Raw genomic sequence first — 14,566 nt, 5'->3', positions numbered from 1 at the left:
CGTCCGCGCCAGTCAGCTCAGGAGACGTGTGAATGTCATCAGGAATCAGATGACCTTCCTGAACGCTCCGAACCCGCGTACTGACATCAAGAATTGCGGAGAGATTGCGCTCTTCCCCGCCGCCTCCTTTCTCTCGCCCGCTCCTGGTCCCGGAATCCCCGCTCCACCTCTTCTATTTCCCTCGCCATCCTCTTCGCGGATTCCGCTCTCCGGGTTTCCCGGCTGCCGGCGCGCGGCGCTGACCAGTGCGTGGGAGCGCCCGGAGAGCGGCGGGCATGCGCAGACGGGGCGGCGCACTGCGCATGCGGGAAGATGGCGGGCCCGGCGTCCTGACCGCGGCGGGTCACCCTCGTCCCCTCGCGGCGGCGGCGGCGGGAGCTCACGGGCTCGTGGGGCCGCGGCGGGCGGGGCGGCCGAGCCAGGCGGCGCCCTCCAGGAGGCCGCGAGCCTGCTCCGTGCCCGGCATTGGGAAGCCGGCGCGTCGGGGGTGCCGCTCGATCCCGCCGCAGAAGGCGGGAGAGCTCGCAGGCGCGAGGGGCGCGGGGCGCCCGCTCGGCAGCATGAGTCAGCAGCGACCGGCGAGGAGACTGCCGAGCCTTCTCGTGGACCCGGCGGAGGAGACGGTGCGCCGCCGCTGCCGCGACCCCATCAACGTGGAGAGCCTGCTGGTAAGCGCGGCCGGCGACCCCTGGCCGGCCCCGGCCTTCGGCCCTCGGCCCGGGCGCCGTCACGTGACGCGCGGCTTCCCGCCTGCTCCCCGCACCTGCGCGCGACGCCCGGGCTGCCGCGGGGCTGCGCGTCGGGGAGACGGCGCCGCCTGGGTCGGCCCGGCCCGGCTGCAGCCAGACGTCTGTTCTCTGCTCCCGCTCATTTTCCCACTGGACCGCAGCCATCCTGAACCTTGCCCGAGGCTCTCGTTCGCCACCCCGCGGTTTCCCTTCGCGTACGTGATCTGTCCACTTTGACGGAGAAATGACAGCAAGACCGAGTCGTGTTCTTGCTCTAGACCGATGCCCTGTGCTTCGCGGTTGTCGGAGCCCCTTGATGAATCTATCCTTTCCCGTTTCTTTCCATATTTTCAACTAATTGGCTGGGTTCTCCCCAGAATTGGCAATAACTAAACATTTACCAAAGTCATCGTGCGCAACCCCCGTGCCAAATAATGGGTGAGCATCATCTCAGTTCCGCACAAGAGCCCTAAGAGGCTAAGGTTACTCCTGTTTTACAGTTGTCGGAACAGACTTGAAGATGTTAGATGACTTGCCTGTGTTTAGACAGTAAGTGGAGAAAACTTTCTGAACCTCAGAATGCCTGACTCGAGATAATAAATCCTTGACGACTTAAACTACGCCCTAAATCCATCTCTTTCCTTGACTCCCTGCCTCCTCCCATTTACAGTATCGCTTCCCCTTCTCAGACTTCTGGAAAAAGTTGTTTGTGTCCACTTGTTCACCTCTCATTGCCACCATCCCACTTCTGGGGAATTCTGCCCTAAGCAGAAGTCAGGCTGGCCTAAGCAGGTTCTCCAGCAGCAGTTCAATTCTGGTGGCTCATTTTCACTCCTGGCTTTCTGTAGTTTGACCTGATTGGCCACTCTGAAACTCCTTTGATACCACTTGCTGTGTGCTCCACCTGCTTATCTGAACTCTTGTCCTGTCCGCCTCCTCCCCTTCTGTCCTGTTGCTGTTGTTCAGGATTACTTTTCTACATAACCCCTCACTTTCTTCATGTGGGAGATCATTCATTACTCCTGTGATGTCTGATACCATCTGTATTGGTAGTCTTAATCTTTGAAAATTTGGTAAAAGCTCTAAATTCTCACTCTGGGTAAACCACTTAACTTTGCATGTAGAAGATACACACATCCCTTGAAGTCTTATTCACTCTGGTCCTTTCAGTCACATCATAACAACTCTCAAATCTGTAAACCCAGCTCAAAGCTTTCCTGCTGTCTTCTAGGCATTCCTATGTAAACTTCTATGTCTTAAACGGAATTCATTATCTTCTTGCCAAAGCAAGCTGCAACTTCCACGTCCTATTTTAGTAAATGGTGTCACCCCACCACATTGCCCAAGCTAGCGTTCTAGGTATCATCTTTGCCTTTTTCCTTATCTAAACTGACCCCCCAGTCGAAGTAATTAATCATCAGTACATCTCTGTCATTGTCCATCTTTCAGACTATTGCAGTGTCTTCCTGACCAGCCATTTTCCTGCTTCCATTCTTGCTCTCACTTTCCAGGGTGTGCTCCACGTATAACTAATGATCTTTTTAAAAAGTCTGTTTTTGATCTTGGCTTTTGGCTAAAGGACTCTGTTGTGGTTCCCTAGTGCTCTCAGGATAGAGTAGAAACTTCTTAACAAGCTCACCCTGGGTTTATCTTTTCTTAACTGTTTATAGTTGCTAAGTTTTCCATATTCTTTTGCTCCCCTGGTCATCACATTTGCTTTCTTCTGGTCCAGGTCGAACTGCCTACATACGTGTAGGCCATACAGCCTATTCTGCCTTTCAAAACAAAACTTTTTTAAACACGCATTTTCCTGTGTGTGTAAAAAGTGCTATGGTGTTTCAGGTATAGATTTATAAGTTACTTGTCTGAAGAATCTTCCCTGAACTCAGGACGGATAGACACTCATTTGTGTTCCCATAGCACTCTGTGCTTATTTGCTCCAGCCTTTGCAGATTCCTGAGTGTAGTGACTGTCTTTTTTATTGTTGTACATTGTTTGTTGCCTGTGTAAAAAGATTCTGCAGACAGTTTCTGAACAAAGTAGGTACTTTAAAGCTGTTCAAAAATGAGTTGTGTATCTTGTTGAGTGTTGCCTAGATAAGCAGCTTGAAAATTGTCTGGAATTTTGAGCAGAGAGAAACTAGTATTGATTAGAGATGAAGTTAGCTTGCATTATTGAAAAATAAGGAAAATCTGAATGGGTGAGGAGAATAGAGTCACCTCAGAGAAAGGTATGTTTCCAAAGAGCTCTTGTAGAAGTATTGCTCACCAAACAGGGAGTTGGTACAGAGAGGCATCTATACAGAAATTTTTGATCAAGTTGGAGGCAGTGCTTAGAATGTTAGTCCCTAAAATTTACCTTTTTTTTTTTTTTCTCTCCCACCTTTAAAGATATTTATAAGGTCATTTCAAACTGCAGCCACAAATAATAGGGACAAGGTTGGCATGCTCTCCTTTGAGGTCTCAAATTTGGAAGTGTAGATCCGTACATGGGGGATTTGAAGCAGTAGTGAAATAACTTGGAACTTGTCAAAGTATGCCGATTTGCCTGTCAGGAGCTGTAGGTTCCTAGGGAAGTGTGTGCTGTTGAGGCTGTCCTTTGTGATGTCCAGTTGAAGGCTTCTGCTTTCTCTGGATGTGTTGCAACTAAGATACAGACAGACTGTCTATAAAGGATATCTAGTTCTGGGGTGGACAGAGTTGGGATTCTGCCAAAACAAAGAGTGTTTTTATATTCAAGGGGGGGGGGCGGTGAATGAACATGCTTAGAACGTGTTTCCCTGCATTGTAACTGGTATGTAATGGAACTGCATTTACAGAATGTGGGGAAAGGAAAGCCTTTTTTCTTATCTTGTTATACCTAATTGGGGGTATTATCCCTGTCCCAGGCTGTGAACAAGAGGAGACAATGGATGAAGGGTAAAGAGCAGAAAAGATTCCCTTCTAGAATATGGGGAGAGCAGACAATAGGCAGTCTGTTTGGAAACCAGTGTATGCAGGGCTTGGCATACACTCTGCTTTAAGAACAGAACCTCTGCTGGGAATGGTGGCACAAGACTGTAATCCCAGCGAGTCAGGAGGCTGAGGCAGGAGGATCAAAGCCAGCCTCAGCGACTTGGCAAGGCTCCAAGAAACTTAATGAAACTGTCTCAAAACTACGAAGGGGCTGAGAATGTAGCTAAGTGGGTAAGCACCCTTGGATTCAATCCCTGCTACCAAAAAAAAAAACCCCAAAACCAGAACCTATGCAACAAAGCACCAGTGAGCGCATGTGTAACAGTTTATGATGTTTGTTTACATGAGTTTCACATCATTGTGGTAAGGATGGGTTTTTTCATTCAAGAATCTTGTTCTAATAGCTAGCCCTTATCTCATACTCTGTGAGGAGAGGGGTTAAATGTAAAAACGGCATTGACAGTTTGTCATACTTGTCTGTTGTTTGACTATCCTTGGGCTGCTCCAGTGTTCTGCTGTTGTATGCTGTGTTTGCAAGTCACTGTCATTAGCGCTGCTGAAGAGAGGTTGGCAGACATAGTCCCTGCCCCCAGGACAGGCATTCCCAGCAGCAGTGATCATGCCCCTGCAGGCCTAGTGCTCCTGTCAGATCTAAACTAGTTTTACTGTGGAACTCTTATCTAAACAGAATTCCTCTCTATTAAGGTCACTTGCTCCCTGATGTTATTGTCTGGTTGTAAATGATAAGGAAATCATCATGCCAAAGATTTGCAGCACTGATGTAGACAGCTTCTTAGCTGCTCACCTGTTTTAGTCAGTTTTTTTTCATCACTGTGACCAAAAGATAGACAAAAGTAATTGGGAAAGGAAAAATTTATTTTGGGCTCTAGGTCTCAGTCCATAGACGCCCAACTTCATTGCTCTGGGCTGGCTGAAGGTGAGGCAGAGAACATGATGATGGAAGAGTGTGGTAGAGGAAAGTGGCTAAGAACATCACCCCGGGAAGCAGGGAGAGCTCTGCTCAACAAGGACAAAACAAACTCCAGAGACCCACACCCTACCTGCCTATAGTTACCACCCAGTTAATCCCTATCCGGGGATTAATGCACTATTACGTTACATCTCAACCCAGTCATTCACCTCTAACCTTCTTGCATTGTCTCACACAAGAGCTTTGGGGAATTACCTCATATCTAAACCATAACATTACCTGACCTCAGGCCTCCCCAACCCCAGTCCTTTTGCCATATTTCTATCCTACTTGTATCATGTTTTTAAACTGTGAATTTGATTATATCACAGTCTTGTTCATAAATCTTTGGTGATTCTCCACTGCATGTGACATGAGTCCAGGCTCCTTAGCATGATCTTTATATGGTGCTTGTCAGCTTCAAAACAAAGTCACTTTCACATGGTCACACAGGTGGGTTCTTAAAAAGCACTATGCAGTTTATATTCTCACATCTTTATTTGATTTCCTGTACTAGGGATCCTATTTTTTTCCCCTCCCATAGTTTATTATTGAGGCAAAATCTGGCTTACCCATCAAAATTCAGGGGCAGGCCACTTTCCCTGTGAACTCTTCTTTGACTTCTCTGACTGGGTGCATTTACAGTACTCCTGTTGATTCTCTCCTTAGAGCACCTGTGGGAATCACTACGTTAGTTGTGCTTTATAGAACAATTTTTTCACTAAGACAAGAACTGATGATAGCCTGTCTGGAAACACAACATCTTGATAATGCTTTCCAAGACAAGGCCGTTGTGGGTTTCTATTCACATGGTTTTATTGTAAGATTTTATTTTATTTGGGGGGGGCAGTTTCTAAATGTGTTGCAGCTGTATATGCAAACTTTGATAATCTCTAAGCAACTGGCAAATGGTGAGAGCCTTGATAAGGTGCTACCAATTTCCTAGTTGTTTCAGGAATTGAAAAGAAAATTTTATTTCTGTGATACCAAGGTTCCTAGTGTGCATTTTTTTCCATTATCAGAAGTGCTGCCACTCTTAGGTTAATTATAATGGTAATGCATGGCTGACTCTTCAGAATTTGTGAGCAAATTTTTTTGGAACCATCCACTTAAATAGCAGGGGGTGAGCATTTGTGGTTGAGACTATCTTCTACCTCTGCTGAGCTTTCCAGAGTCGCCGACAGTCTTAATGATCATTGTATTCTTTTTAATCCTTATACTGCAGTCAATACATTAGCATGTATTCAGTAATAAATTCTTATGTACATATTTCCATCCTCTCCCTTCCTTTCTTTCCTACTTCCATAGGGAGCTCATGCAGTCTGAGAAACCTAAATCTGTGAACATTGTCAGTCATGATTACAAGTAGAATAGCTATATTTTGGACATACTAGTTTTCTCACACCCAAATTAATTACCTCAAGGTGAGAGTGGGGAGGCTTTGTATTATGCAGTAAAATGCTGTTTTTAAATTGCTAAATTAAATTTTTATATCTTCTTTTTTTCAGCCATCGAAAATAAGGATTAATTTAGAAGATAATGTACAATATGTGTCCATGAGAAGTAAGTTGATTCCTGAATAGATTTTACATTCTGTAGTTGAATTTAATATAGTAAAAATGATTTATTTTAAATGTACATGAGGCTGTGAGAACCAAAATAATAAACAAAATGTACTATTGGAACACTGAAATGTGATTTTGAAATTTTAGTAAAATGTCCTGAAAGTTGTGAGCTGAATGATGTGCATAAAGGCCAGTTCATTTCCCATTGCTTTAGACATGTCATTTTAAAAGAACAGTCAAAAATAATACACATAACTCACAGGTGGGATCTGAACCCATCAGACTTATGGAGATGGTAGAATGGTGTTTACCCAGAGCTGAGGAAGGTATGAGGTTGATGGGAAGGAGACACCTTGATTGATGGTTCAGTTAGAGGAGAGCAATGGTTTCTAGTGTTCGCTTGCACACAGGGTGACTATAGTTAATGTGTGTTTCAAAATGGCTGAAAGACAGAATTTAAAATGGTCTTATCACAAAGAAATGATAAATATTTGAGGTGATGGAGATGCTAATTAGCCTGATTTGAGTGTTCAGCAGTTTGTACATGTATCAAAATATCACCTTGTATCTCATCAATAGATACAATAACTGTTTATTGATTTAAAATAAATTGAGTGTGGTGGCACCTACCCTTAATCCATCTACTCAGGAGGTTGAGGCAGAAAGATCGCAATTTCAAAGCCACACCAGGGCAATTTTACTGAGACCCTGTCTCAAATAAAATTTAAAAACTGGGGATATAGCTTAGTGGTAGAGTACTTGCTTAGTATGTCTGAGGCCCTGGGTTCAGTCACCAGGACTGCAGAAAATGAACTGAAAAATCTACATTTGAGGATATTTTCCTCAGATTCCTCTGTGAGGTATATTATTTATCCCCTAAAAAACTTAAGACATTTAGCAGTACACATGAAGACAGTCTCTTGCTTGGAATTCCATTGACTCTTTCCGGCTAAACCTCTGCATATTTTTGGGGTATCAAGTGCCCTAGTTCCCTATTGTTTGGGACATCTTTGTGATAAATTGTCCCACCCCTGATTTCCTCTTAATTTGATCCCTAATGGGGTCTTAGAGCATAGATGCCCAAATATAAGTCTTATAACTATATCCATCCTAATTTTCTTTAACCCCTGCTGCAGTATTCATGTCTCTGGATTTAGTCAGCTTTACCTTTGAGGTGTTTTTCGTCTGTTTCATATCACTATCTTAAAATGCCATCTCACATTTATTGACCTCATATAACACCTGGTATTATATTAAGCTTTTCACATGAATTATCACAACACTTCAAAATATAGGTATCAACTATTATTTGTTTATTTTGGTACTGGGGATTGAGCCAGAGTCACTTTACCACTGAGCAAAATTCCTTGCTCTTTATTTTCCATTTTGAGACTAAGTTGCTTAGAATCTCCCTAAGTTGCTGAGGTTGACCTTGAATTTGTGATCCTCCTGCCTCAGCCTTCTGAGTTGCTGGGATTATAGGCATGCACCACTGTGCCTGGCTATAGTCCATATTTTGTAAAGTGAATAAATGGAGGTCCAGAAAGATTGCTGAAAGTCAAGATTCAGTTCCACACTTGTGGCTTAAGAGCCTTATTCAGCCCACCCCTTCCCTCTGCAACCAGTATGATTTTTCTAATGCAGAAATGGGATTATGATATCTTTCAGTCTGAGTTCTTCAGTGGTGCTGTACGACCTGTAGAGAAACCCTAACTCCTCACATATTTGATTTTATTTATTTGTATCACATCTATAGGACACCTGCTGTCTTTCAAAATGACAAGGTAGTAGAGAAAGGGGTTGATAAAAAGACAAGGTCTTCAAGTTGCCCCTTGCTTAAGGCTGCAGCCTCATCCCCAGTACCCTGCTGACCTCATCTATCCCTGGGGCTGCACCGCTTGCAAGTTCCATGACTGCTCCTTGTTTGCCAGTGCTGCTTTGTCCTTAGACCTGGTGTTTTCTCTGCCTCCCTCAACAGTAGGGACATCTCCTCATCTTTCTGTGCTGTTCCCAGCATGCTCCTATCAGGTGTCTCCAGTTCCTACTCCAGTAAAGGTTGTATTTCATGTTCTCAAATGACTTTGCACACCTGTCTGAGCACTTAGCTCAAGGTTATAATAGACCTCCTTGTTAGACTCTGAGATGCCCTGAAGATCTTTTTATTCACATTTATATCCCTGTGGCAACTTTCATGGTGTAGGTATTGAGTTAGATATGTTCTTTATTATGTGGTTAATATCCTAGGAATGTACTTATCCTGGATTTATGAGACTCAAATTTTATTAATAGTGTAATTAAATATATGGTTTTTAAAGTTAGAATTTCTCATTTATAATCTAAGATTTGTCATGAAATTGTTCCTTTTGTCTACTTTCAGTTTAAAAAACTGTTAAATTCCTGATTTATTCCTGTTTAATCTTAAGTCTAGGAATTGAGTGTCATAGGGAAAATGTTAATATTATAAAATATGTGCTTTTGTTCTTAGAACAACTACCAGTGATCTTGTAAAAATGGAGCAAGACTCTGGAGTGGTTCTGAGAAAGAGTTCTGCTGGTTGTGGGGAGGTTGGGTAGCTCTTTTTATTTTTTTAGTTTGAGACACGGTCTTGCTAAGTTGATGAGGCTAGCTTTGAACTTGTGATCCTCTTGCCTCTGCCTACAAAGCTGCTGGGATTATAGGCATGTGCTACTGCACCTGGCATGAGAACTTTTTTGTAGTATCAAATTAGAAAAGATGGATGATAATATTCAGGCACATGAGATAAAGCCCTGATACGCTACATAATGATACAGCCTACAAGCTGTAGAGCAGTTTAGTAGCACAAATCAAAATTCCTTAAAAATACTCTAACTCAGCAGTTCTACATCTTGGAATTTGTCTACAGGAAAGAATTAAGGGTATATACAATAATTTTTATAACAAGGCGGTCCATTGGAGTAAGCCAAATAGTAAAGTTGGAGATGGTCTGAGTTGCCAGTGTGAGGATCCCCTCAGCAGTTACTTCATGTGGTCAAATATGCAGCTGTTAGGAATAGTGGATACACTTGTCAGAATGTGCACAGCATTAAAAGGGCATGTTATGCAATGGTGCCTTGCTGTTTCTGCTTGTAAAAACTATATCTCCATATTGACATGCAAATATGTTGAGGCTTGTTGCATGAAGTCCACAAATTGTCACAGTAGATGAGTAAAATTAAAGAGATTTGTTTCCTTTCATGTGTTTATTAATATAGAGTAATAAATATTTTTTAAGAGAGAGAATTTTTTTAATATTTTTTAGGTTTCGGTGGACACACATCTCTGTTTTATTTTTATGTGGTGCTGAGGATCCAACCCAGCACCCCGCGCATGCCAGGCGAACACGTTACCGCTTGAACCACATCCCCAGCCCAGTAATGAATATTTTAAAAAACAAATGTTTTTTTAAAAATGTATCATAATTGTCCTAATAGAAAACTAGTTGGGACTTTCAAATACTTCATCAGACATGGTTATCCTATGGCATGAATAGAAACATCAAAACATAGTAATAATAAAAGCCAGGTCTTTGCCTTTGTTCTCTAAAGTATACTTAAAGACCAAAAGAGAAAATTAATTTTCAACATCAATTTTAATCCTGTTTCAAAAATGTTTGGACTTCTAAAAATAAATATATTCAAGGGAAACTGGTTGCATATCTCAAATACTCCTTTATGGAAACCAAAAGCCTTTGTTGAGAACTAGGATAGACTTATGAATTTTTTGTCCAACTCAAGAAATTGACTTCATAGAAATTAGCTATGATTTGGTCAGTGTGTATAAATTTCTATGATTTGGTCAGTGTGTATAAATTTCTATGTCTGCTTTCTTTTTTTTTAAGTATTTATTTTTTAATTGTAGTTGGACACAATACCTTTATTTATGTGGTGCTGAGGATCGAACCCAGGGCGCACGCATGCTAGGCGAGTGCTCTACCGCTGAGCCACAACCCCGGCCCCCTAAGGGTCTGCTTTCTGATAAGGAGGAAATGAATGTTTAAATGATTTGAGAAATGTTACTTGAAATTTTATGAATGTGTTTGTTTCCCAGAAGCTCTAAAAGTGAAGAGACCTCGTTTTGATGTATCACTAGTTTACTTAACTAGAAAATTTATGGATCTCGTCAGATCTGCCCCTGGGGGCATTCTCGACTTAAACAAGGTTGCAACAAAACTGGGAGTGCGAAAACGAAGGGTCTATGACATTACCAATGTCTTAGACGGAATTGACCTCGTTGAGAAAAAATCTAAGAACCATATTCGATGGATGTGAGTTGGTCAAAAATGTTTCGTTGCCTTTTCCCCCACTCCTTGTTAAGTAATGATCCCGTACTTGACCCAAGTGAGGTATTAGCAGTGGTTGGTGATATAAACAAAGTAGCATGATTCTTGGTTTTCAAGATCATAAGATGGGTTATGTAGGTTTTTTTTTTTTTTTTTCCTGCTGTTTTTAAGTATTTCCTTAGTTCTGCTGATGTCAGGGGGAAATGTAATCTGTTAAGGTTGAAAACTGATTGTCACAAAGCAGTCTGATAGACACCTACAGGCTTCCCAGGAGTTGTCATTTAGTAGTGTTGGGGGAGGGGCAGGAATCAGATTCTTAGTACCCCAGATAATTAGGATGCAAATCAACTGTGAATCAATATTCCATAATACATTGGCCTGAATGTAAAAAGAAAGAAATTGGAATTAATGTCGAAAAGATAATTGCTATAGACTAGACATGATTTAAGAAGATCCCATGGAGAGTCTGACCTTGGGATTAAGGCATACATGAGGCATGTGTATGTGTATGCACATGTGCATAAGAAAAAAACGTTAAACTAGGGCAGGTATTTTGGATCAAGACGAAAGGGTTCTAGCCTGTAAATTATAAATACCTTTCAGGCAAATGAAAAATGCAAAGACCATAAAATGACTCTTAAGTAATTAAATGTTAGAAGAGGTTATTTTTCAATAAAAATACAGATTGAATTCTAATGTGAATGTGTTTGCTTCAGAGGTTCATGTCAGACTATATTCTGAACCACTGATTAGAATTAGATTTGAACAACTAGCAAGCAGAGGATAAAGGTGACAGCCTTTTCCCCTATTTTTGTTCCTTATCATGAAGATTAATGGGGGAGAAAGTGCATATCAAATGTTGTTCAGCTATACCATACTGTAGTAACCACTAGTAATAAAAGATCTCTTAAGAATAATGAATATATTCAGGTAGAACATGCATACTAGGAAAAATATAGACCCATAGAATTTTAGTAGAGAAACTATCATGTAGCCGATACTCCTTGTTTTTCACGTGTGCAGTTGCAATTATATGTTATTAATGGTGGCTTTTTTTCTTCTTCTTCCCTTTTAAGAGGATCTGATCTTAACAATTTGGGAGCAGTACCCCAACAAAAGAAGCTGCAAGAGGAACTTTCAGACTTATCAGCAATGGAAGATGCTTTGGATGAGTTAATTAAGGATTGTGCTCAACAGTTATTTGAGTTAACAGATGATAAAGAAAATGAAAGATATCCTTTAAGTATATGTCTTTTTAAAATTTCTGCTTCCAGAAGAGATTAAGTGGTAGAGTCATTTGGGGGGTTTAGGTGTTGAATTAGACTTCTAAAAGTTAATACCAAGCAGAGCAGAGCACCCCTGTAACCTCAGCTACTTAGGATGTTGAGGCATGAGGATCGTGAGTTTGAGACCAGCCTGGCAACAGTTACTGAACATAGTGAAACTCATCTCCCAAAAAAAAAAAGTTTTAGTATAATTTGGTGGTATCACCTCAATTTTACACAAGCAATAAATACATTTGTTGCTTTGGGCATCTTTGTATGGTGTTTCTTAGGTTAAATTCTGCATGGTATATACAGGGACAAATCCAGGTTGAAATTTCCACTTAAAATAACAAGTTCATTCTTATTTTTGTGGACTCTATACTACATAGTAAAATATTTGTTACTTTTCACGAAAATCCTGTTTTCCCTAATTTGTGAAGTAAAGTTTATTCTGGAACAAAAGGAATTTCCATTCCCATCCACACTAGCCTGCTGCTGCTGGATATCTGCCCTCCTCTGAAGCTCAATATTGGGACTGAGGAGAGGCTTGGTTTTGGTGCTGACCTTCTCTGGGTCCCCTGGACCTTCATGCCTGTTACCTTGGGGTGCCTTTTGTGGGGGTGTCACTGACTCTGACTTGCCCTATGCTTCCAGCTTGCTTAACACTTCCCTTGGCAGGCACAGCTTCTATTCCCATGGTACCGTTACTAGGAGGAAGACAAAGCATGCTCACATCACTGCAGCCAGCCACAAAGTGCACAGGAAGGAAGGATGCTGGGGTAACCAAAAATATTTCTTAAGTAGTAAAAATTTTTACATTTTATAGATTATATTTCTTTCATGTTAGGGGATTCTTCTCCAGATCCAGAATGTTTTTTTCCCAAAGTTCCCATAGTAAGAGCTAGCACTGAATGGGGAACGGGTGTGAATTTGAATATAGTAGTCTTCCCGTATTCGTGGTCTTGCTTTCTGTGGTTTCAGTTACCTACAGTCAACTGTGGTCCATATATGTTAAATGGAAAATTCCAGAAATAATTCATATGTTTTAAACTACTTCTATGACAGTGTATTGTTTTAATTATTTTATTATTATTAATCTACCTGCTATAAAAAAAACTTCATCATAGGTATATATGTATTAAAAAAGTATAGTATATTTAGGGTACTATACTGTCTGTGGTTTTAGACACCCACTAGGGTCTCAGAATATATCCCCTTCCTATAAAGGAGAATCTCTGCACCTTTGCGAATTGTGTTTATGTTACAAACTCAGACTTAATTAATATTCTTCTCTAGAAGTTGTCATCATGACATTTCAAAGTATGAAATAATTTTTTCCTGCTTGCCTTAGATGTCAGTTTGCATCTCATAAGAACTAAAGATGTTTTAACACTTTCTTTCATTTATTATAAGAGCTAAATTATCTACCCAGTATACAGCACTCTGCTTAGAGATCCTTGACTGATTTTTACACTAGCGTATGTAACGTATCAAGATATTCATAGCATTCAAGCCTTCCACGAACAGATTGTTATTGCAGTTAAAGCTCCAGAAGAAACCAGATTGGATGTTCCAGCTCCCAAAGAAGTAGGTAGCCCTTCCTTTTACCAAATATTTAAGGAGAGAGGTGGGATAACTGCTAGGCCTGTGATTTATTATAGTCACAATAACTTACTGTGCATTATGTATTGTTAGCTCTATATCCAGTACTATTCAAGCCACTTCAGACATTTTAACTTGTTTTGACTAACACACTGATAAAGTAGTTGTTGTGACTTAAAAATGAGCCACAGCAGGGGCTGGGGTTGTGGCTCAGCGGTAGAGCGCTCACCTAGCATGGGCGAGGCCCTGGGTTTGATCCTCAGCACCACATAAAAATAAATAAGTAAAATAAAGGTATTGTGTTCGACTATAACTAAAAAATTAATTTTTTTTTGTAAATGAACCAGAGCACAAAAAAGTGAATTCAGTCTGAAGATAACCCAGTAAATGACAGAACTAGATTAAAATGCAAGAAGTTTGGCTTCATAGTTCATTCTTAACTATGGTGCCATAATGCTGTTGGACGAGCCACCAAGAATTGGCCTTAGTCTTGGTGTTCCAAAAGTGAGATTGGGTCACAGCCAAGGCTTCAGGGAATTAACTTACTAACAAAACTCATACAAGACTAATTATGAACAAACTAGAAAACTAAGTTATAAATTTAAAATCTCATTATAAATAGAAATATCAGCCACCAGCTGCTTAGCTCATTCTTTCCCTTTCAGGAAAGTTTATACTAAAAGATAATTGTCATCAGAAGGCTGCTTGGTAAGGATGGAGTCAGAAACAAAGAAGATGGTCATTCTTGGAACAGACCATCAAGTCCAGACAGCCTGATAGACCGGTGCACGTGCACGTAGCAAATCCTCATCGTTGCTATAGCAAGGAATATTCGCATTGTCCTCTTTTCCTTTTATCCCCAGCAGTACCCTGTCCAAGTGGGACCACATGTTACCTGACAGTGTATTCTAAATTCATTAGCAAGCAGCTTGATTTTGTTAGTCACAGCCAGATTATGACTTGTTGGTGAGGTTTTCTAGTTTTATTTGGATTTAGATATATGCCAAGTATCCAGGTATCGTTTATATTCAGTATCAATTGTTTCACAGATGTTGAAACTTTTTTTTCCTTAAATAAATAACCAGTAATCCTTTGGTATATCTTACCTTGGGGCATGATAATCCATTCTGCTAGAAGTGATATAGTTGGATTTTTACCCAAGGTCTGAATTGCTTCAGACTG

The 14,566-nt window shown here is 41.0% G+C and overlaps 1 protein-coding gene across 3 annotated transcripts in view; it reads left to right on the top strand.

Annotated features, from left to right (window-relative positions):
* Positions 1-291: 291 nt before the first annotated feature.
* The window catches only part of E2f6 (E2F transcription factor 6), a 30,057-nt gene continuing 15,782 nt past the window's right edge, over positions 292-14,566 (top strand). For 2 of the 3 annotated variants that reach the window (XM_071601335.1, XM_071601337.1), the window contains exons 1-5: positions 292-668; positions 6,161-6,215; positions 10,286-10,502; positions 11,594-11,750; positions 13,256-13,369. In XM_071601335.1, the coding sequence (XP_071457436.1) occupies positions 303-668; positions 6,161-6,215; positions 10,286-10,502; positions 11,594-11,750; positions 13,256-13,369 (909 nt within the window). In that variant the 5' untranslated portion in view covers positions 292-302. The remainder of the gene's footprint in view (positions 669-6,160; positions 6,216-10,285; positions 10,503-11,593; positions 11,751-13,255; positions 13,370-14,566) is intronic. The other variant, XM_071601336.1, reaches the window with a different exon arrangement.

This window comes from Marmota flaviventris, chromosome 14, assembly GCF_047511675.1.
Source record: "Marmota flaviventris isolate mMarFla1 chromosome 14, mMarFla1.hap1, whole genome shotgun sequence".
NCBI lineage: Eukaryota > Metazoa > Chordata > Mammalia > Rodentia > Sciuridae > Marmota > Marmota flaviventris.
Note: the sequence above shows the minus strand (reverse complement) of the source record. Positions and strands in the feature narration are given on the sequence as shown.